At 42.1% G+C, this 24,247-nt stretch overlaps 1 protein-coding gene across 16 annotated transcripts in view; it reads left to right on the top strand.

Annotated features, from left to right (window-relative positions):
• Positions 1-24,247, top strand: part of ICA1 (islet cell autoantigen 1) — a 159,893-nt gene that overhangs the window by 93,816 nt on the left and 41,830 nt on the right. For all 16 annotated transcript variants that reach the window (XM_043462707.1, XM_043462698.1, XM_043462706.1 and 13 more), the window contains 2 exons: positions 18,362-18,487; positions 19,603-19,701. In XM_043462707.1, the coding sequence (XP_043318642.1) occupies positions 18,362-18,487; positions 19,603-19,701 (225 nt within the window). The remainder of the gene's footprint in view (positions 1-18,361; positions 18,488-19,602; positions 19,702-24,247) is intronic.

Below are 24,247 nucleotides of genomic sequence, written 5' to 3'. Positions count from 1 at the left end.
ATACTTCAACCTTATAGAATGACCCCGCCACATTCAGCCAGGTGTTTGGCGACATATTAATGCACCTTGCATCGTGAGACCTCACCCTCGACTTGCCCTCTGCATTTCCCTAACCTGCAGGATTCTTCCTTAGTACACATAGTAATATAAATCCTGCCCTTCTGCAAAATTTGAACCTTGACCCTTCTACCTAATTCTGTGTTTTGTTACCAAGTAGGCTACTGAGGCAAGAAGGATTACTACTGTCAATATAGCCACAGCATTGTTACTGGACCAATAAAGCATGATAGTGTTTTATATACTAGCCCTACAAACCAAACGTTTCAACAAACCTTCTGAGCTGTTTGAACCCAAGGACTTTTTCCAAGCGTGAACAATTTTGAAAGGAACAGATATCAGGGACCACTTGGCATGGACTAAATAAGCTCATGAATACTGGGGGGAGGACCAAATATTAAGGACCTTTTGGTACTCACCAAATGTCTCTAGGCACATTTTGGACAGGATCAAATGTCCACTAATCATACCCAAGAATTACATTTCTCACAAGCTGCCATGTGATCCTGATGTTGCTGCTCTGGGAGGCATATTTTGAGAACCACTGCATAATCATAGTCACTCATCAGTGAATAGACGGATGCATGATGGATCATTTGATTTAAAGCTTCCTAAGTCTGCTCTGTATTTTCTGCATTAGGTACATCACATATTCAGTTATAATTCTTCAAAAATTAGGGTTAAATTGAGTTTTATTTTAAATGCCAGCTTTAACTGTCTCATAGTATTGTTTAAATTTGAATTTTAGCTTTTTCTATCTTTTTTAACCAAAGAAGGATAGAACTCTTTTCATTTACCCCTTTTCCTTTTCATTTTCTTTCGTATGTTAAAAAATATTTAAAATAATGTTAAAGGTGGTGTGTATCTCACCCCTCTGCCTCTGAGGTAACTTTTGTCATCTTCTTCATCTTCTTCTTTGTTTAACACACAATATGTATTTAATCCACAGTAGGTCATTAGCTTTTATTTCAAGTATGAATTATTTCTTCCAACCTAAATCTATTCTAAAGGTATTATTTAAAAGTAGCCTGGGAAGAGAGAAAGCCATCTTGTGAGTTTTATATTGTAATATATTCCCCAAGAAGCATGATTAAAGCAAATTTCCTCTTTTTCTGTTCTATCTCACCTGTTAACCAAAAAACCATGATATGAATTCAGCTATTATTTCAAAGTAAAGAGCGGAGTCCTTTCCCTATTGAGCATGTTGCATCTTACTGATAAGAGGTACAGCTGGAGCTAAAGGCAGTGTGTGCCCTTTTTCTCTGATCCTCCTGGAGCCTAGAAATGGTACCCAGCCTTAATGTACTGGAGAAGGAAATGGCAACCCACTCCAGTATTCTTGCCTGGAAAATCCCATGGACGGAGGAGCATGGTAGGCTACAGTCCATGGGGTTGCGAAGAGTCAGACACGACTGAGTGACTTCACTTTCACTTAATGTACAGGCAGACCTCAGAGGTGTTGCAAGTTCAGTTCCAGACCACAGCAATAAAGCAAATACTGAAGTAAAGGGAGTCGCACACATTTTTTTTGGTTTCCCAGTGCATAGAAGTTATGTTTACACTATGCTATAGTCTATTAAATATGGAATAGCATGATGTCTAAAGACACAATGTGCACATCTTAACTTTATTATTTTATGATTTATTAATACTTTATTATTTTATTTATTATTTATTATTTTACTTTGCTATTAGAAATGCTTACTATTATCTGAGCTTTCAGCAAATCATGGTAGAAACACCAAAGATCGCCAATCACAAGTCACCATAACAAATACAACACTGAAAATATTTGAAATATTGTGAGAATTAGCAAAATGTGGCACAGAGACACAGAGTGAGCAGGTTCATAAGGGGCCTGCATTGTGCTAAGCATAGGACCTCACATGCGTCTCCTAACAGCATTGAATGCCACAGCTTTAAAGAAATATCTGATATCCGTTCTCTCTGTTATTTATCTCATTCTTCTTTATCTCTAGCAGCAGAATCTCAGAAATGTTAAGTAACTTGCCCAGTTTATAAAGCCGAGGAGTGTCTGACTCATGCATAGCAGTCAGGCCTTCTAACCCCAGATCGGATACCCTTTCAGTTTCCCACACTGCCAGGAGTCTCAGTAACTATTTGTTAACTGAATACATAGAAGTGCACCAAAACTAACCCCCTCCAGGTAAAGAATCCACCCGCCAATGCAGGAGACCCCAGAGACACGGGTTCAGTCCCTGGGTCGGGGAGATCCCCTGGAGTAGGAAGTGGCAACCCACTCCAGCATTCTTGCCTGGGAAATCCCATGGACAGAGGAGCCTGGTGGGCTAGAGTCCATGGGGTCACAAAGAGTCAGACACGACTGAGTGGCTGAGCTCACACGCACACTACAGAGTCCACTCCTCACACACACCAGTATGTGTGTGTCTTCTGTTAGGCTGTATTCTGATGTGGCCACAATGTTCAAGCTGCAGAATAGCCCCACAGCTGTCAATGGGGGCAGTAAGGGGTGGGGATGGAGGGTAGGATAGGCTTTAGGGGAACAGATGTACACGGAAAGAGGTTTTCAGAATGATGCTAAACAGTCGATACAATCTTCACTTCCTTGGGTAGGACTTTTAGGAGCACAGGGAAATTTAGGTTCAGTCTCTGTTTGATGGCTGCTAAACTGATCTCCCCAATTCCCCATAGGAGACCACACGCTGAAAAAGCAAATTCAATCTTGTAAATCAGGCTGTTAGGTTGTAGCTTCCTTTTCTTTACTCTGTTGCCCCTTTGAAGGCTTTAGGAAAGCTGTGGTTAGAGGGTCTAGTCTATCTTCATCGTGTACTGGAAAATTAGGCACATGTCATGATAAGTCCCTGTAGATGCCAGTCTTGTTATTTGGGGGGCTATGTCTTAAAGACGTGAGTGGTGATGCAGGCAGGGATAAACCATCCAGGGGTATGATCTCTCATGTGGAGATTCTTATTTACAGTGCCAACCTCAGAGTGACAGTGAGTTGTCTTTCTAAAAGACCTATGTAACACACGCATATATATGGAATTTAGAAAGATGGTAACGATAACCCTATATGCAAAACAGAAAAAGAGACAAAGATGTACAGAACAGACTTTTGGACTCTGTGGGAGAAGGCGAGGGTGGGATGATCTGAGAGAACAGCATCGAAACATGTATATTATCAAGGGTCAAACAGATCACCAGCCCAGGTTGGATGCATGAGACAAGTGCTCAGGGCTGGTGCACTGGGAAGACCCAGAGGGATGGGATGGGGAGGGAGGCGGGAGTGGGGATCGGGATGGGGAACACAGGTAAATCCATGGCTGATTCATGTCAATGTATGGCAAAAACCACTACAATATTGTAAAGTAATTAGCCTCCAACTAATAAAAATAAATGGAAAAAAGAAAAATGAAAAAGTTAAAAGTCATAACACAACAAAAACAAAAATTTTAAAGACAAAGCATTTTTAAAATAGGATAGGTTGGGGCTTCCCTGGTGGCTCAGACAGTAGAGTCTGCCGACAATTCAGGAGACCCGGGTTCGATCCCTGGGCCAGGAACATCCCCTGGAGAAGGAAACGGCAACCCACTCCAGTATTGTTGCCTGGAGAATCCCATGGATGGAGGAGCCTGGTGGGCCACAGTCCATGGGGTCACAAAGAGTCAGACACAGACCTAGCGACTAACACTTGCACTTGGGCTTGCAGTGATTAAGACCTTGCCACCCAATGCAGGGGGTTCAAGTCTGGTCATCAAGCTAATATCTCACTTGCCTCATGGCCAAAAATCCAAAATATAAAAAAGAAGCAATATTATAGCAAATTCAGTAAAGACTGAGAAATAAATAAATAAAATGGGAAAAATTCTGAATGCTAGTTCTGCTGGTTGTTCTCGAAGAATGGTCTTCTGTCAAGGTAATCCTTTAATTCATTATTTACTACTTTATGTTTTACCAACAGTAAAAATTAGGAAGAAATGTAACACCCCTACCAGAATTTCAGAGATAATAAGCATTTGGTTAATAATTTCACTTTGAAACAGCCTAGTAGTGGGTCTCTACTCAAGTTTTCAAGAAGGAAAAGACAAGAGTCCCATTCTTCTGCTTTGCCCAAATTTCATGGTAATTCCTTTAAGGATTTATTGGGCAATTAATATATCCCAGATACTGTACAAGGCTCTGAAAATAAAATGTGCGTAAGGCCATTGCTGCCCTTGCCTTCATAGAATTCATAGTGTAATAGGGGAAACAGACATTACTCAATCAATCAAAATGTGGAGTCTAAGCTAGGATAGAGGATCTGAAGAATCTTGCTGAGGTACAACTTAACTACCATACATAATTTCAACTGATGGAAGCACTATGGAAAACTGTTTAGAGTTATTGTCTAAAAATAGCCTACTTCTGGGCATACACCCAAGGAATATGTGTGTAAAAAACATATACAAGACTGTTCACAGCAGTGTTATTCATAAGAGCCCCAAAGTGAAAACAAATCAAATGTCTATCAACAGTATGATGGATAAATCAATTGTAATGTTATTCAATCACTAGAACACTATAGAGCAATGAGTAAGAAATAAACATTACTAGATTGCAATAATATGAATATATCTCCTGCATGTGGTGTTGAGAGAAAGAAACAGACATCACAGGGTATGTAGTATATATATGCTTTCCATTACATTAAGTTCAAAATCAGACAGAACTAATCCGTGGCAATAGAGGTCAAAATATTCTATTTTTGAGGAGGTGTTGACCAGAGGGCTGAAAATGTTCTTTGTATTGTTCTGGGTGATACTTAAGTGGGTATATACATATTTCAGAGTATATAGGGCAATCAGCTTCATATTTTTTCACTCTCAGCTAAACCTCAACAAAATAGTTTAAAAAAAAAACCTGAAAATAAGGAGTTTGGGGAGAGGAAGGGAAAAATAGAAGCACAGAGCGTATCTGAAAGAAAGCACAGGCTGAAATGAATTTTAGTGACAATTACTTATAGGCCTTTTAAAAAGAAAAGGACCATTTTAGTGAGGGGTGTAGTTTTGTTTTCATATCCAATTCTAATTTCCTCACCACTTCAAGCATATATCTTCCAGCCCAAAATATCAAAAGACCTCTTTTATATAAAAATATGAAAAGCATTTTTATATAAAAATGTTCCTTTCCAAGGAACATATAATAAGCATTTGGGAGCTAATTTGGGTAAATTGGGCTAAGAGGGTTGGAAGGTCACCAGAGCATCATTTAAGATTTCTCAATTCTGATGATTAAAGAGGCACCAAAGGATTTTCCAGCAGTTTCCCTCTTCTCAGATGCACCACACGCACACCCTGATTGCCCCACCATTGCTGCCTGAAGGCCTTTCTTTAAAAAATCAGTGGAGAGGGAGATGGGAGGGGGGATCGGGATGGGGAATAAGTGTAAATCTATGGCTGATTCATATCAATGTATGACAAAACCCACTGAAATGTTGTGAAGTAATTAGCCTCCAACTAATAAAAAAATTAAAAAAAAAAAATCAGTGGCATTAAAATGAATTGTTGAACATTTCAGTAATTTCCTGATGTTATTTACATTCTTGTTGATGGTCAAATTCAGACTTAAATCGAAGATAGCAAGGAAAACCACTAGAACATTCAAGTATGACCTAAATCTAATCCCTTATGATTATACAGTGGAAGTGACAAATAGATTCAAGGGATTAGATCTGACAGAGAGCCTGAAGAACTAAGGATGGAGGTTCATGACATTGTACAGGAGGCAGGGATTGAGACCATCTCCAAGAAAAAGAAATGCAAAAAGGAATAATGATTGTCTGGGGAGACCTTACAAATAGCTGTGAAGAGAAGAGAAGAGAAAAGCAAAGGAGGGAAGGAAAGATATTCCCATTTGAATGCAGAGTTCCAAAGAATAGCAAAGAGAGATAAGAAAGCCTTCCTCAGTGATCAGTGCAAAGAAATAGAGGAAAGTAATAGAATGGGAAAGACTAGAGATCTCTTCAAGAAAATTAGAGATACCAAGGGAACATTTCATGCAAAGATGGGCTCAAAAAAGGACAGAAATGATATGGACCTAACAGAAGCAGAAGATATTAAGAAGAGGAGGCAAGAATACACAGAAGAACTATACAAAAAAGATCTTAATGACCCAGATAACCACGATGGTGTGATCACTGACCTAGAGCCAGACATCCTGGAATGTGAAGTCAAGTGGGCCTTGGAAAGCACCACTATGAACAAAGCTAGTGGAGGTGATGGAATTCCAATTGAGCTATTTCAAATCCTAAAAGATGATGCTGTGAAAGTGCTACACTCAATATGTCAGCAAATTTGGAAAACTCAGCAGTGGTCACAGGACTGGAAAAGGTCAGTTTTCATTCCAATCCTGAAGAAAGGCAATGCCAAAGAATGCTCAAACTACCGCACAATTTCACTCATCTCACATGCTAGTAAAGTGATACTCAAAGTTCGCCAGGCTTCAGCAGTTCATGAACTGTGAACTTCCAGAGATTCAAGCTGGATTTAGAAAAGGCAGAGGAACCAGAGATCAAATTGCCAACATCCTTTGGATCATCGAAAAAGCAAGAGAATTCCAGAAAAACATCTACTTCTGCTTTATACACGAAAGCCTTTGACTGTGTGGATCACAACAAACTGTGGAAAATTCTGAAAGAGATGGGAATACCAGACCACTTGACCTCCCTCTTGAGAAATCTGTATGCAGGTCAGGAAGCAACAGTTAGAACTGGACATGGAACAACAGACTGGTTCCAAATAGGAAAAGGAGTACGTCAAGGCTGTATATTGTCACCCTGCTTATTTAACTTATATGCAGAGTACATCATGAGAAATGCTGGGCTGGAGGAAGCACAAGCTGGAATCAAGATTGCCAGGAGAAATATCAATAACTTCAGATATGCAGATGACACCACCCTTATGGCAGAAAGTGAAGAAGAACTAAAGACCCTCTTGATGAAAGTGAAAGAGAGTGAAAAAGTTTGCTTAAAACTCAACATTCAGAAAACTAAGATCATGGCATCTGGTCCCATCACTTCATGGCCAATAGATGGGGAAACAGTGGAAACAGTGAGAGACTTTATTTTTGGAGGACTGCTAAATCACTGCAGATGATGATTGCAGCCATGAATTAAAAGACGCTTACTCCTTGGAAGAAAAACTATGACCAACCTAGACAGCATATTAAAAAGCAGAGACATTACTTTGCCAACAAAGATCCGTCTAGTCAAGGCTACGGTTTTTCCAGTGGTCATGTATGGATGTAAGAGTTGGACTATAAAGAAAGCTGAGTGCTGAAGAATTGATGCTTTTGAACTGTGGTGTTGGAGAAGACTCTTGAGAGTCCCTTGGACTGCAAGGAGATCCAACCAGTCCATCCTCAAGGAGATTAGTGCTGGGTGTTCATTGGAAGGACTGATGCTGAAGCTGAATTTTCAATACTTTGGCCACCTGATGAGAAGAGCTGACTCATTAGAAAAGACCCTGATGCTGGGAAAGATTGAGGGCAGGAAGAGAAGGGGACAACAGAGGATGAGATGGTTGGATGGCATCACCAACTCGATGGACATGAGTTTGAGTAAACTCTGGGAGTTGGTGACGGACAGGGAGGCCTGGTTTGCTGCAGTACATGGGGTCTCAAAGAGACAGGACTGAGCAACTGTACTGAACTCAACTAATGATCAGAGTAGTAATGGAAATGGCAAACCTTTGGAGAGCTGACAGTTGTCTATGGGACTAATAGGCTTTAACATGCTCCCAACACTGTATATAGCATCTTGTCATTTTTTTTTAAGTTTAGTATTATTCTGTGCTCAAAGTCTTCCTTGCTGCTGACAGGCTTTTCTCTAGAGCAGCAGGTGGGTCTATTCTTTGTTGCAGTGTGTGGGCTTTTCTTGTGTTGGCTTCTCTCGTTGTGGAGCAAGGGCTCTAGAGTGTGGGCTCAATAGTTTTGGCACAGGGGCTTAGTTGTTCCACAGCATGTGAAATCTTCCTGGACCAGGGATCGAACCCTTGTGCCTTGCATTATCACGCAGATTGTTAACCACTGGACCACCAGGGAAGTCTGCATCTTTTCATTTAAACAACCTTGTCTTAAAACCATGCCTATGTTAGAAAGAGTAGTTTAGGCTAGGCTGTAGTACAAAGGAAAGGAAAAAGAAAGTGAAGTCACTCAGTTGTGTCCGACTGTTTGCGACCCCATAGACTGTAGCCCTACCAGGCTTCTCCATCCATGGGATTTTTCTGGCAAGAATACTGGAGTGGGTTGCCATTTCCTTCTCCAGGAGATCTTCCCAACCCAGGGATTGAACCTGGGCCTCCCGCTTTGTAGGCAGACACTTTACTGTCTGAGCCACCAGAGAAGTCCAAGGGATACCCCAAATCTCGTAATTCCATAGCTTAAGCCAATAGAAGGGGTTTGTTGTTGTTGTTTTGGTTTTGTTTGTTTGTGCTCACCAAATAGTACTGGGCAGGTATCCTGGTTTTTGGAGTGGCTCCTCCTCTGAGTCATTTAGAGGCCAGGCTGAGTGCAGCTTTGCAGTTCTTAAATGTTCCCTTCAGTGTTCCTAGATGTGGACATCCCAGTCATCCCCAAAGGAGACAGAACCCACAGGAGCACAAGTAGAAAGGCTGGCCAAACCTGGAAGTGGTGCCCGTTACCTGTGCTTACATTCTGCTGGAGAGAGCTTTGTCCATGGCCACCCCTGTTGTCAGGGGGGACCTGGAAACTGTAGAAGGGCACATGGATATTGATGGACCACTGGCAGCCTCCGTCACAGGAGCATTTACCCATCAACTGAAAATCTGAGATGTTCTCAGGCCTGTAACAACAAAAGCAATCGCCACCGACCACTGACACAGAATGTTAGTGAATGAGACATATACAAGGACCACAAAACCCAAGTTTTTCCAGAAGACCTGACGTAGAACAAATCGGAATGAGATGATTTCCAGCAGGAAGGAGCAAAGAAGTGCTATAGAAATGTGTCAAATGTCAACACAGAAAATGTTTTTAAGATTTAGATGAACGGGGAATTGAAGGATCTGGACCCAGTTCCTTCTTGGCATGAAATTACTGTGACGTGTCTTCTTAAATACACACACACAGGCACACACACACAGACACACATACTCCTGAAGTGAGAGTTAACGTCAGTCATCAGACTATAAAAGTAGAAGCTGGGACTTCCCAGTAGTCCAGTGGTTAAGAATCCTCCTTGCAGTGCAGGGGACATTGGTTCGATCCCCAGTCAGGAAACTAAGATCCCACATGTGGTGAAACCAGCAAGCCCTTGTGCTCCATAGCTACTGAGCCTGCGAGCTCTGGAGGCCACAAGTAGAGAGCCAGTGCGTTCAACAAAAGACCTCACATGATACAGTGGAGATCTCACTTGTTAAAGCTAAGACCTCAGGTAGCTAGGTAAATAAATAAATAACATTAAAAATAATTTTTTTTTAATTAGAAGCTACAGGCCCAAAGCACGTGATGGTGTGTGTTGTATTACTATGCACCAGGTTCCCTGGTGGCTCAGCTGGTAAAGAATCCTCCTGGAATGCAGGAGACCCTGGTTCAATTCCTGGGTCATGAAGATCCCCTGGAGAAGGAATAGGCTACCCACTCCAGTATTCTTGGGCTTCCCTGGTGTCTCAGCTGGTAAAGAATCTGCCTGCAATGTGGGAGACCTGGGTTTGATCCTTGCATAGGGATGATCCCCTGGAGGAGGGCATGGCAACCCACTCCAGTATTCTTTCCTGGAGAGTCCCCATGGATAGTGGACCCTAGCAGGCTACAGTCCATGAGGTCCCAAAGAGCTGGACACAACTGACTTTCACTTTCGTGCACCAGGTTAAAAACTATTTCTTTAGCTAGCATTTTTAGCTCTTCCTATTAGTACCAGGGTAACATAACCAAGATATGGTTCCTGCCCCAAGCTCCCTGGAGAATACAGACGAAGATTGTCAATTACAGTGATAATGACCATGTAATGTGATGTGTCCCATGAGAGGACAGTAAGGTGCCATTGAGGCACAGAAAGAGGAGCATGTGCCTTAGGGATGGAAGTGTGGTTTCTAGAAGAAGTGGCACAAGCTGGATTGTGAAGGGCCAACAAAGAAGAAAGAAGAAATATGACATCATTGGGAACCACATGTGAAGAGGAAGAGGATGAAACCACTTTATGAGCTGGGAGAAAAGAATTAGGGGAGAGAGGCAAGCACATGGGGCAGAGGCACGAAGGGTGTGCTTGTACAGGTTACAGAGCCTGTCTTCACTCTGCGAGTTCTGAGAACCAGCAAAAGTGTTGTTACGAGTCGGTCTCTTCCAGGTTTCTCTGAATACCCAGGTCCACCACACTTTGGAACTCAAGGACAGTCAAAGACATCCACAAAGGGAAAGGCTCAGTCTTTTTCCCTTTTTTGCTTTATCCAGGACCTGCAGCAGAATGAATGAACAACACTCCTCAAGCAAGGTAGTTCTCAGCAAGTCAGTTCACCTGTTAATTTAGGAGTTGATTTGTGTTTATGTGTCATGATTACTTACAGAGCCACCAATAAGCATAATTAAAATATACCATAATGTGATGTACAAGCAGGTGTAGCTTGGGCAGCCAGTAGACAACCGGCACACTTGTCAGCCTTTCACGTGAAATGTAGATGTGAATAAATGATCCCAAAAAAGTAGTAAAAAGAAAAAGAATAATGATATATGTTTAAAACCTCAACAAAGCACAAGAATATCAGTGGGATAAAGACAGTACTATAGCCCTTTTACTCTCTCCTGAAACATGTGCTTCTCAGATTAGAGAGAAATTGATAAAGCGGGTACCCTGGGTTTGGTCTTGTGACCTGAGTTAATACTTCCACTAATGACCTAAAAGAGGAAGTGAACCCAGTCGGTTAAATTTTCTGATGACAGAATTGCTTTCTTAAGTTAAAAACAGAAAACAGACAAAAAAAAAAAAAAAACAACAGCGCTAAGCAAACATTAAAACACTCGGGGTCATGTGATAACTAACTAAATTAACCTGAGCTCTGTCGGCATATTGCAAACTACTCAATTGTGACTCATTTTAACCATCTTTCTTTCAACTTGCTAAGGCCTTGAGAATGTAAAACCTCTTACTCTTTGATTCCAGTGTGAATGAATGTATTGCGTGGCGAACAACAGTTTGTATTTTCAAACAAGAAGCCAGAGTCACAGACGTTGAATATGTTAGATTATTTTGATGCAATGAGTTGACAGAGTGACAAGGAAAAAAACAGTAGTGGACCAACTGCTGACACCCACATTTTGGGTGATATGCAGTTCATCTTACTGGTTTGAGATCTGCTACAGTTAGGACAGCAAAGTGTTTCGGTGACATGAGCGTGGCCTTTCACATCCTGCCCCTCCCCTGCCAGTCAAGTGAGCTGGGGCGAGTTACCTAATGTTTCTGAAAACCAGCTTCCTTCTCTGTGAAACAGAAACAAAATTATGGTGTAGGAGTGTTGTGAGCAGCAAATGAGAATATGTGCCTGTGTATCATCTCAAATCAGTTAATGGTGGAGAATTGGGGTTGAGGAAGAGGGACAGTGTCTGGGGAAGTCTAACAGTAATTCAGCAGACAGAGCATGTGGTGCGTATTCCATAGCCTGATGGTTCACTCCATCTGGTATCCTCTCTCCTTACTCAATGTTTTTTATACCTGCTACCTGGAGGCATGCAGCCTCAGCCTTAAAAAAACTGGGTAGTGTACTTTCACCCTCACGTAGCTTCTAGTTCAGAGGATAGCTGGTCTTACCGGGGAGCAGGTAGCACTTCCCATAGCTTTGTGTGCTAAGCCAGTTTGCAAGGTGCCTTGATTATACAGAGGAAGTGGCTGCTCACTCTCCTGAGAAGCTACAGGAAGAGGGTCTCATGGGAGAAAACCTTTGCGTGGAAGCTGTACAGTGTGAGAACGAGTTGCCATGTGCACAACAAGGGGAAGGGGGCTTTCCAGGCAGAGGAAATGAGCAGAAGCATGGATATGGGTTTGACCTGGTGTAGCTGGACTGTATAGTGCCTGGCAGGTGATGTGGGAGAGGAGGCGGATGAGCTGAAGGCTGGCAGGCAGGGTACGGGTGGGGCGTGTGTGCATGCTAAGTCACTTCAGTTGTGTCCGACTCTTTGTGACCCCATAGACTGTAGCCCGCCAGGCTCCTCTGTCCATGGGGTTTTCCAGGTAAGAATACTGGAGTGGGTCGCCATGCCCTCCTCCAGGGGATCTTCGCAGTCCAGGGATCTAACCCATGCCTCTCATGTCTCCTGCATTGGCAGGCGGGTTCTTCACCACTAGTGCCACTTGGGAAGCCTGTATGGGTGTGGACTTCGTACTTTATACAAGAGGAGACAACATCTAACCCAGGCCAGCCCCTGGCCTTTCTACTTACTGGCTACTTGGTTTTAGGCAAATTACTTTGTACATCAGTTTTTTTCTTCTATGCAAATGAAGATAATTTTGCATACTTTGAAGAACTGCAGCATGAAGCATTTGTAGAACAGTGCTTTCCGGAGCGTTCATTCCTTTTTCTTTTCTTCACCCAACTTGGAACACGTGATCACACAAAATAAACGAAGGGGAGTTAAAACCCTCTTCCCCGAAACTCGGAAGAGTAGACTATGATATGGGTGCCTGCTTCTCCTGCGTTGTCATTAAGGTAACTGTTTGATGAAGGCATTGGTACAGTACAGTATCTTATACATCCCTAGTACAGTCTTTTATCCATTCCTAGAAGATCACTTTGAGACATTAGTGCGCTCCATTCTCCTGGGTGACTTTTATGCTCATGATCAGAACATTTATAAACTTGAACTTCTGAAGAGCAGGAAAGAGTAGAAAAGAAATTGGCTTTTTTTCCATTAGTGTCTGAAATTGAGTATCTAAAAATGAGTGTCTGAATGATAGTGTTTGTGTAAATGGGTTGAGAGCATGTCAGCCACAGTTGTGCCTGTCCTGATTACACAGGTGGATCCAAAATTGTTGTCTTGAATAAAGTTTTATTAATTTATGTAAAGGGAATGCTAACCAAAAAATTCAATTTTATCTGTAATTTCAGCAGTAATGAAAAGCTTTAAAATTATCACTACTTATTTATTATTGCTGAATTGTTAAAGTTCAAAATGCATGCTTAGGAGGAAATGAAGTAAGATGACAACTGCATCTTTCTTTTTGGGGGCTAAATACTGTTTATATCAACCGTCAAGCTGCAGCGTTAAAGACATACAGGTCTTCCTCAACTTACATTGGGGTTATGTCTCAATAAAATCATCATAGGTTGAAAATGCATTTTGGAAAAAAAGAAAATGCATTTGATACACCCAGGATAAATGCCAGGCTCCTCTGTCCATGGGATTCTCCAGGCAACTTTACTGGAGTGGGTTGCCATTTCCTCCTCCAGGGGATCTTCCTGACCCAGGGATCGAACCTGGGTCTCTTGCATCAGAAGGCAACTCTTTACCACTAGTGCTGCCTTGGAAGCCCCAGGATAGAAACTAAAATCCTGAGCACACCTTCAAGACCCTGAGATATGCCCCAGCCCACCTCTCTTGCCTCGTCTCATACCACCTTTCTGTTTGGACTCAGCAATCCAGCCACACTAGTTTTCTGGGACCTGTCTCACTGCCCTCCACCCCAGGGCCTTTGCACATGCTCTCCCCTCTGCTGGAGCTCTCTCTCTGCGTGGTTTCTCATGCTCAGTCCTTCCGAAAAGAGCTTGAGTGCCGCCTCCCAGGAGAACAGCCTCTCAATCAGATCTCTTGGTAAATCATTCTTACGGAACTGTGTGACTTCCCTTTGGGTCACCTCCCTCTGTTATTTCCTCACTGATATGAAAATGCCCACTGAACTAGCATCATGAGGCCTCCATTTTGCTCACTGCTATCGGCACATGGGAGATACTCAGTAAATGTTTGGTAAATGATTGAATAGAGAGAGCGGCAAAGGCATCTTCTCAAAGATAATGTCAGAGTAAGAGTAAGATGGGGAGTTAGCTTTATTTTACTTTTAAAGGAGAGAAAACACTAGGACAAAACGCAAAGCTACTCTCCAATGATTTGGTTGTGGAGTAATATGAAGACCTTTCCCGCTGAATGGAGAAGCCAGATTGCACTGAGTATGAATAGCTTGGCTTCATCATAAGCAGTTCAAGTTGGGGCTAAGAGGTAGAATTTCAGGTTAGGAAACCTAAGTACAGAGAAGTGCCCTGTCATTTTGACATGCAAGACATTCCTCCTTTTTCTGGTGAATTGTATTTTTGCAGTCTTGGGCAGGCAGGACCCGTGCTAAAGAGGATCTAATTAATATATGTGATCATTTCCTAGAGTGTGGAAAGTAAGAGGACAGCGTGGGGCCAACAGGAATAAAATTAAGAAATCAGAAAAGATACATTTATTTGAAGATTTTCTAAAGAACCTTGAAAACCACAGGAGCTCCTCAAGATGTTTATGTAATTGAAAATAATTTATTTGGGATTGAAAGGAATAATAAGACATTTTCACTTAAGTGCTAGTGGAGGCACATGGTATTAGACTCTCGATGTGGCCTGGGCTCACCTGTGTCCTTGGTGTTTTGTCCTCGGGCAGCAAACTAGAGATGTGTTTTAGAGAACAGACATGGAACACAAAATATTAAATGAACTTTGCCGTATTCACAGTGCCCAGCAGTATCACCTCCTTCTTGTTTGGCAGGGAAGGAGCTGCACATTTGGAAACTCAGCAGTGCATTAAGTATTTTAATAATCATTGTTGGCACACAAAGCATATGGCCTTTCAGAACTCACTGAGTCAAGTGTTGAAGTCTTCTTCTAGGTTTCTAAAATTACTTTACAAAATTCAGACAGAATTAAATTAGGGCACATTTCAGTGTTTAATTCATGAGCCTAGTGATATAAGCAAGGGAATTAAATTTTCTTCTAGGATAAAAGAATATCTATGTGTAACTTATTTTGTTAATGTAAAGGAAAAAGCAAAATTCACATCCCACAATAAAGTTATTTGCATTTAATTAGAAAAATCTAGAACCTCTGCATTAACAGGCCAGCCTTGTGGCTTCCGGGTAGTTACCGTGTACTCCTATTCGTGACCTAAGACCCACCTCAGATATCCCCCCATCTCAGCGGTCTTCATTATCCCCCAACTCACAATTTATATCAGTGGCTCAGCAGTAAAGAACCTGCCTGCAATGCAGGAGACACAGCCGTGGGTTCGATTCCTGGATGGAGAAGAATCCCTTAGGGAAGGAAGTGGCAAGCCACTCTGGTATCCTTGCCCAGAGAATCCTATAGAGAGCCCATGGGGTCGCAAGAGTTGGACACAACTTAGCAACTAAACAAGAACAACATGGCCATAATAATGCTATGAAATAAGCAACTGCAACCCTCAGTGGCTTAAAACAGTGAGCATGTCTTACTGCTCACAGGTGTGAGTTAGCAAGGCACTCCTGGTCTCTGCTGGGCTCAAACGTGAGTCTTTGGTCAACTGTGGGGAGGGGAGAGGCCCGGCTGGTCATGGCTGGCCTCTCTCAGATATTGGGTGTCAGCTGGCCAAAGGCTGATCTCTTAGGACCACTGGGTTTACCTCCTCATGTCTCTTGCATGCACAAGCCTCAGCATCACTTCAATTGGCCAGCCCAGGCACATTCTCAGGTTGGCCGGGGCATCTTCTCATGGCAGTCTCAGAGAGGGGAGAAAGCGAAAGCATGCTAGCTTTTTTTTTTTTTTGCCCAAGCTTCCAGGTTCATCACATCTGGCCCATTGGCCAAAGCAGGTCACACACCATGCCCAGTGTCAGAGTGGGCAGAGACTCCAGAGTCTCAGGGCTCAGGGTGTGGATAACAGGGAGGGCTGTAGTTGGGGATACCATCGGTCCACCCCCACCCCTGCCACCCTCAGCATTAATCAGTCCCTTGTCCGTGCTGCCTCTGTCTTTACTCAGTTCTGCTGTACTTCTCCCATTATATTAAATATAGTTGCTAACTTGTCCATCTTCTCTAAAAGATCTTTGTGCCTCTGTGCATTCATCCTTAAGTATTTTTTAACCACCTGCCAGCGTCTTATTCCTCTACAGACCTCCCAGTGCCTAGCTCTGGTCCTGACGTAGAAGCAGCTCTCACACTCACTAAGGATGTGTTGAATGAATGTTGCGTGAGCGCTCACACCTGTAGTTGTTTCCTCCCCCTTCAGAAGGAAAGGGTAGGACAGATGCCTCTCAGGATCCCCGCCGAAGTGTTCTTCCCAGCTCGAGCATCGAGTGAACCAGAGGGCACCTGCCGTGGAACTCTCTGAGGCTTAAACACCTTTCCCTTCACTCTCCCACTTCTCCCTTCAGGAACTAGGGTTTTCTTTTTTGTATTATCCTTACTCTTCTCAGAGGAAGGCAGAAAACCACTGACATTTCACACATCCTAACTTTTTACAGCTTGCACACCCCCGTAGTTTTCCCTGGAGTCTCTCCATTCCATAGCAAGGAATGGTCGCATTCTGGGATTTATTTAAGCTCACGGTGTGGCTTGAGGGGAGCTTGATGGCTTTTATTTGCTGGGTTTCCAAACTCTATTGACTAGGAATACAGAGGAATTCTTAGGAAATGCTTTACACAGCTATTGAAACAAGACGCTATTCATATAGGGCGTTGATTCTGTCAGTATGATATTAAATGAATTGCCTGATTATTTTCCAGTTCCATAGACACCTACAGCGTGTGTTTCTGGGTAGAATCATACTTTTGAGTTTCTTGACTTTGCAAGAAGTTGTGGAAGTTGTTTGTGGGGCAGGGGACAGACAGTGCAGCTTAGGAGTCAGGCAGGCTAATCTAGATTGCCAGCTCTGCGGGTCAGTTACGTCCTCTGACAAAGCCTCTTCTCGGCAGTCAGACAGGGCCATACAGAGGCTAACAGAATAAAGCTGGTATGTGATGAGTGAATTGTATTAATTGTTCAGTTGTACCAATTGTATTCATTGTGACATATCTATTGCTAAATTGTTTTCAATGTTATTACGAATGATAGCCACTGTATCAGTGGCTACTATTATTGTATACTGCCCTATAATTTTAAAAGCTGCAAATATAAATTATTAGTGGGAAAAGTTATTATAATCTAAATCACACGATCTTCATGTTTATTTTTATGTAAAATTTATTACTTTCAATACTGTTCTCAAGGTTCTACTTTAAAATGGTACTCAGGCACTTTACCTTTTGAAATGGTCTGGAAATTTGCTTCATTCAATCACCAAATATCTGTTCAGTTGCTCGGTGCTTCATATACTGGTGACTAAGGTAGACATCATCCTCAAGTCCCCCACCCCACCCCCTACCCGACGTATCCTGTGATGAAAGAGCTGCCATTAATGAGTCAGCATTATTCCCAACTCCCAGTTACCTCCATGGTCACTACAACTGCATAAATTATCTGAGATAAATTAATATGTGACTGACTTCCCAGTTACAGTAGGATGTGTTGATGCTTCAGGTTAGAGAAAGGGGAAATTTTGGCTCTGCTATTTGTACTGTAACTGTATTAATTTTTTAAACTTTATGTTTTATTATCAAATAATATGTAGAACAGACATTTCTGAAATCTCCCTTATCCCCCCCTCCGTCCCTGAATTACTACTGATACATGGCATAGGGATGGATGGAAGATTACTTGGGTACATACACAATAATAAAACATTGAAAGTTTATCTGTGGGGATAGTTTTTTAGGCTGCATCACAATTACCTATGTGGTATCCTAGATTGGATCTCAAGACAAGAAAAAAAAGACAATGGGAAAGCTGGTGAAATCTGAATAACATCTGTTGTTTAGTTAATAAGATTGTATCAGTGTTAATTTCATATTCTTTTACAAATGTACCATGTTACGTAAGATGTTTATTTTAGAGGAAGGTAATGAAGAGTATATGGAGAAGTCAGCTTCAAAGAACCATAGGAAAACAACAGGGAAAAAATAGTCCTCTTACCACCGTAAGTCTGTGAGTTTCCAGACTTTTCCCCACCGTGGTCAGTTTGTGAATGCCTTGAGAGGAGAGAAATTCTAACATTCGACTGAGAAAAATATTCTCAGCATAGTATGTCTGCTGTAAAATCATGATAGACAATACTATCATTGAGGTCCTTTGGAAGTAAAGAGTAGATATTGTAGGGTTTTCTCACTTGCCTGGAATTTTCAAAGGTGTTTTCTTGTTTGAAAGAGATAATCCCACTTTTGGTCTTTTTTCATGGACAAATTTTTATCACTTAAAAATTTGAATTTGAGTGGGTCAAAGATTCTCTTTTTACTTTCACAGGTGCAAACACAAGTTCGCCTTGCCAAAAAAAGCTTTGACAAATTGAAGATGGATGTGTGTCAAAAAGTGGATCTTCTTGGAGCGAGCAGATGCAATCTCTTGTCTCATATGCTAGCAACATACCAGGTAACAAAGTGAAAACTGTTTGTCGCAATGAAACAAGTATGTGACAGGCTTTAGATGGCAGAAAAATGGGTTTTGAGCCCAAAGTATGATTTGGGCATGATGAGGCTCTGATTGCCTTTGTCATAATTTACCTCCCACATCTCTCCTATTTAGCATCCCGAGCTGCGTGCAGAGTTGCTTCAGGCATGTCTGACTCTGCAACCCTATGGACTGTAGCCTCCCAGGCTCCTGTGTCCATGGGATTCATCCTACAGTCAATCAGACTGATGGTTAGCTATCCCCTGAGCATACACTGTAATTCCCCACCTCCCTGCATTCATTCAGGTGGCTCCTTCTGCCTGAGTGCCCTCCTTCTCCACTTGAACCTTTCCAAATTCCACTCATTTGATGTACCAACAGTGTGTTACCTCCTTCAGTAAGCCTCCTCTGAACTCTCTTAGCATTGTTGCCTGTAATTCTCACGGCATGGTCACTCCCTCATTAGGTTGTCATAATTTAATGAACTTGCTTCTGTCTCCTTGCTGCTCCGCGTTCCCTCCGGATGGCACCTGCGTCTATCGACTGTACTGTGGAGCACCAGCCGAGTGTGGGAGGGAGCCTCTGGGTGTTGTAGGTTATATACAATGGATACGACCAGATTTCCTGTCCTCAGGGAATGTAGAGTTTAGAAAGGAAGTCAGAGACAGTAACATCTGACTATGTTGTCTCTGCCTCAAAGACAGAACAGGGTGTGCTGAGTGAAATGAGATCTACCAAAAGTCCAGTGGAGGCTTGAAGAGGGAGACATGGAATCAGGTGAGGGATCACAAAAGTCCATTGTCAGTGGCCAGCCCTGGATTTTGGAGGATGGATCAGATGAGATGAGTACAAAGAGACTGGAGAGGAGAGCCTCCTAAGGGGTGGAGCAGCATGAGCCGTAAGGGGACAGGGAGCCATTAAGTTTGGCTGAGATACAGGGTGTGAGTGGGGCTGTGATAGGAAACCAGGCTACAGAGGTGGGTCAGAATCGTGTCTCAGAAGCTCTGGAAAGCCACAGATGGACACACTTCTTCTAGGGCCCATGACTAGATCTGAGGCGTTTAAAATGCTAATGGCTTTACTGTCTTTCTTTACAGACCACTCTGCTTCATTTTTGGGAGAAAACTTCTCACACTATGGCAGCCATCCATGAGAGCTTCAGGGGTTATCAGCCATATGAATTTACCACGTTAAAGGTATGAAAGCTGGAAAGTCCACTAGAAAATCTTACAAAAAGTCAAGTCTTGTTTCTATCACCAGCAATGTACATTGAAGCAAGCATCATTATTATAACAGACTCTTAATGTCAAAGAGATAATTATGCCCCACCTCCGCCAGTAGGATCTTTTTCACCGCATCAGTATTCAATACAACAAAAGCCATAGCATCCAAAACCACAGATTGAACCTTGGTACTTGTAACCGGGAGATGAATTGTGGCCACCCTGAGCCTAATGATTGGCCCAGCTCCTTCTAAAATACTCGTTTGATGTTGCTAAAGAAAATATTATGCAAGTCTAGTACACTTTGTTACCTTTTACTCATTAACATATATTCACTTAGGAAGGTATTTTCTTTTTTCTCTTCTAGCAAATATTTTATTCTATGAGTCCCATCCCATATAGAATATCACTTTTTCCTAACACTGCAGTCATATTTTCTAATTGAAGCAGCAATATCAAACTCAGTGATTTCTCAACCCAAAAGGAATACATGCAAAATGTCAGGTCCTCAGCCTCAACAACTGAAAGTGGAGTCATTTTGCAATCTGATGGTTGCTGCGGGTGAATGCATATTGCGATAAGGAAGTGATTTAGATTCTAGAAGAATTTTCAGAATGGTGGCAGAACACTGGGTGCTTCGTTGCCAGGTCAGATTAATATCTTTGAAAGGAAGAGATCAGGAAAGAACTCATTAAACTTCATCTTGAAAATACCTTCCTTTTAATTTTTCAGGCAGTTTGTAAGTAGGTCTCATCACTTTGCTTAACAAAACATTAAGAAGTTTTTACTTTTTTTTTCTTTTTATTTGTTGTCCTAAAACACCTCTTTGATTTTGAGATGTTTGTAATGTCACCATATCTACAAAAGTGCTAAGACAGTAGTAACCCTGTGTATCCCTGGCCTCCAGTGTTAAGGAAAATTCGACTCCTTAAATTTTTCTGTGATATTTTTTCCTGCAGAGAGGACTGAGCTGATTATGCTAGAGGATTTCTGGGCAGAGAATTTAGTGAAAGTCTGGTGGCCATGCTTTAGGATATAATTCAAAATATTTGGGGCAGATGATTACCCATTGCCTTTTACATCCCCCAGGCCTTCCTTAAATTATGGTTTAAGTAACAGTTTAATTATAATATAAATTCAGTAGGAGTAATACATCTGTTAAGGTGTAATAAGATTATAATAATGTTAAGAATGTAAAGTGTCCAGAAGTCAACCAAATAAAGTGTGCTTTTATTACCTCTTTAGAATGCTATTCATCTAAGCTTTCAATGATGACATGTTATATTAGAATCTGACGCTAGTAGCTAATTATTTTCTTTATATGGACTCAAACCCATATAATAGAACCCTGTTATTACCCAGCCCATTACTGCCTAGATGGAGGCATGTTGCATATCATATTGTATGCCACAGACTGTGAGAATGAAAACCATGAATACCTATGTGTCACAGTCAAATATGGACTACAACCTGATTTACCAACCCTCTTGCACTAATAATGTTTTAAAAATACAAGTCTTTTATATAAAAGATTTTGACTGGATCAAGTCATCTTTCAATATACATATTGGTATATCCACATATGTTGTATATATACACGTGTGTGTGTGTGTGTATGTATATACACATATGAATGGCACTGTATATCGATAATGAATATTTTGAAATTTAAATAAATGTTTTCATGATTTACTTGTTCCCTGGATTTACCTAAGCAAATAGCCCCTGAAATGCCTTTTGAGACACTGGCTGGAAAGAAAACAATGTCTTTGGAGAGGTGTGCCAAGCTTTGTTAATGAAAAGCAACTCATTTGCTTTCTTTGCTGCAGGGCGTATTCTGAGTGTGTTGGTAATTGTGCCATTGCAGCTGTATTTCCTGACTGTTAGTTTTATGCTTGATGAAGGATGATAATGAATGTGTTAAACAGTCGGTGCATCCTGTTTGGAGCAGAGTCTTCTGTTGCAGAATTACAGGGATGTAACTCACATCCCAGGAGTTCAGGTTTTATTTCTTATAAGCCTTTCTCTAGAAAATATGTGTAATTCTTTCTTATATTTTTATATTTATATTTTCTTTATAAAAGTGGACTGAGTCTCTATCTCACACAACTTGAAGTTTTTCCAAGTGACTATTTTGACATTTTAGGAATATTTTGTGGAGTTTGCTCAGCGTTCAAATGTTCTTTCGATGAATTTGTAGGGGAGAAAGGCCTGGTGTGATTATATTGATTCCATGCTTATTGACATACTCCTTCATCATTCTGATTTGATTATAAATAAGTTTTTGTAGCATTTTAACCTTTTGTAAAATTTAGTCTTAAAATTTTAAATTATTTTTTAAAAAACTCTGTTAATCTAATAATGGTAACAACTCAAACTGGGAGTTGAGAAACTATCTTTTGAGTGGTTTCCAATAAAAGAAGCAATTCCCTAATCTCATATTTTCAAACAATAAATATTTATTGGTTCATTACAATGTTACTAAACATACATATTTTGCATGAACATCATTGATGTGCTCGTTTTATACTGATTCCAAATCACCTGGGAATGTTTTTTACATGGTAGAAGTTATTAAGTCGTGGGGAGAGGAATGGAATGTGACTAGCCCTATCTTGAAAGCTTTTTTAGAGAAAGTAATTTAGACTAAGAGTTTAAAGCTTTTGGGGGGAAATAGTACAAGAAGTGCTGTTTGTAGGAAGGCAGTACCCGTCTTCAATTACCAGCCTTCAGATGTGGTCACATTTGCTTCATCCTTTCAGGATGTCACTTACTTACACATCTCCCCACAGAACCAGAACAGGCGTCAGGGGGGGAAAGAATTAAAACATAAAAAGGAAAAAAAAAGCCCTTAGGAGTCAAGTGGCTTTTCTTTGGAAAATCTAAAATCCTGGCCTTGTCTCTGCTCTCTGGGGCACGTGGACTGAGTCGATTGTCTTTACAGAGAGTAAGCAGTGGGGCCTTTGGGGACATGGACAGGCTCCCTGGGAAATGCTGGTTAAAGGGAAGGCATGTCCTTCTGCATTTGTATTTGGACAGGGCTGAGGACCTCTATTGAATGGAAATAGTAGCCGAGTGTATTCCTGTGGTGTACCCCATTCCAGGGCTTGGGGGAGGGAAGCAGGTCTTAGACTCTGATAACGGGATAAAGACGTGGGAGCACAGACGGGCCAGCTCCGCCACCGCCCGGTCGTGTGGCGCTGGCGGCGGTTTTCACGGGAGTGGCAGCCTCCGGGGGAGCACCAGGAGCCCCTGGTGGGGATGGTAGGGATGTACTTGTTAAACATTCTTTAACAGGTCCAGAAGGGGCTTCCCAGGTAGTGCTAGTGGTGAAGAACCCAGCTGCCAATGTAGGAGACGTCAGAGACGCCAGTTCCATCCCTGGGTTGGGAAGATCCCCTGGAGAAGGAAATGGTAACCCACTCCAGGCTTCTTGCCTGGAGAATCCAATGGACAGAGGCGCCTGGCGGGCTACAGTTCATGTCATTGCAAAGAGCCGGACACAACTGAAGTGACTTAGCGTGAGCGCACGAATAGGTCCAGAAAACCACCGTTGGCAGTATCACTACAGAAGGGTTTGTTGTGGTTGTCAGGTTCCATAGCCCAGCTTCCCTTACTTTCTTTGTTGTGTTATTATCATCGTTCAGTCACTCAGTCATGTTTGACTCTGTGCGACCCCATGGACTGTAGCCCACCAGGCTCCTCTGTCCATGGGTTTTTCCAGGCAAGAATACTGGAGTGGGTTGCCATGCCCTTCACCAGGGGATCTTCCAGACCCTGGGATCGAACCCAGGTCTCCTGCATCGGCAGCCTGAGTCTTTACCACTGAGCCATTGGGAAGCCCTCAGCTACTTCCTTGCTCCCTGTCTTCACCCTGCGTTATTAGTTTTGCACAGGCAAGGCTGTGAATAGCAATGGGATAGTAGGCCTCACAGAACTTGCCGAGGGAAACCAACCTCCTCCCTCCCTACTCCCTAAGACACCCCTGCAGCCCTTCTGCCCTGAGGCCCTGGTCTTGGCTCAGGTCATTCCCACCAGGGACAGGAGCGGGCAGGGCCAGCCTGCACCCGGAAAGGTAGGAGGACTTCCCACCCCCGAAACAGGGCTAGTACTAAAAAATGCACTTTGCCTTTGCAGCCAGCCCTGTTCTGTGCCAAGAGTTTAAGGAAATCTGAATTTGAAAACCTAACTGTGCATGTTCAAAAATAACCATTGAAACAGATGTGCCAATGTTCCCTCCTTTCTTTCCTGGGGTCAAGGACTTAGCATGATGATATGGATCATCATTCTGGAGACCGAAATGCTTTCAGCTCTCAAAATTCAAAAAACATCTTTTTCTAAATTTTGTTTTTCTCAAATCTCTATGCCTAACAGCCTTCTTCCACCCACCTCCACATTTCTCAGTTAATCACTTGAGCATTTACTGACAAGCCACATGGCTCTGTAGTTACTTGCTTTGAAAATAAAGCCATAATAGTTTTTATGAAAATTGGGTAAATATCTTTGCGATGCAATTTTAG

The sequence above is a fragment of the Cervus canadensis genome, chromosome 3 (assembly GCF_019320065.1).
Source record: "Cervus canadensis isolate Bull #8, Minnesota chromosome 3, ASM1932006v1, whole genome shotgun sequence".
NCBI lineage: Eukaryota > Metazoa > Chordata > Mammalia > Artiodactyla > Cervidae > Cervus > Cervus canadensis.
The sequence above is the reverse complement of the archived record's forward strand: the minus strand, read 5'-3'. Positions and strand labels throughout refer to the sequence as shown.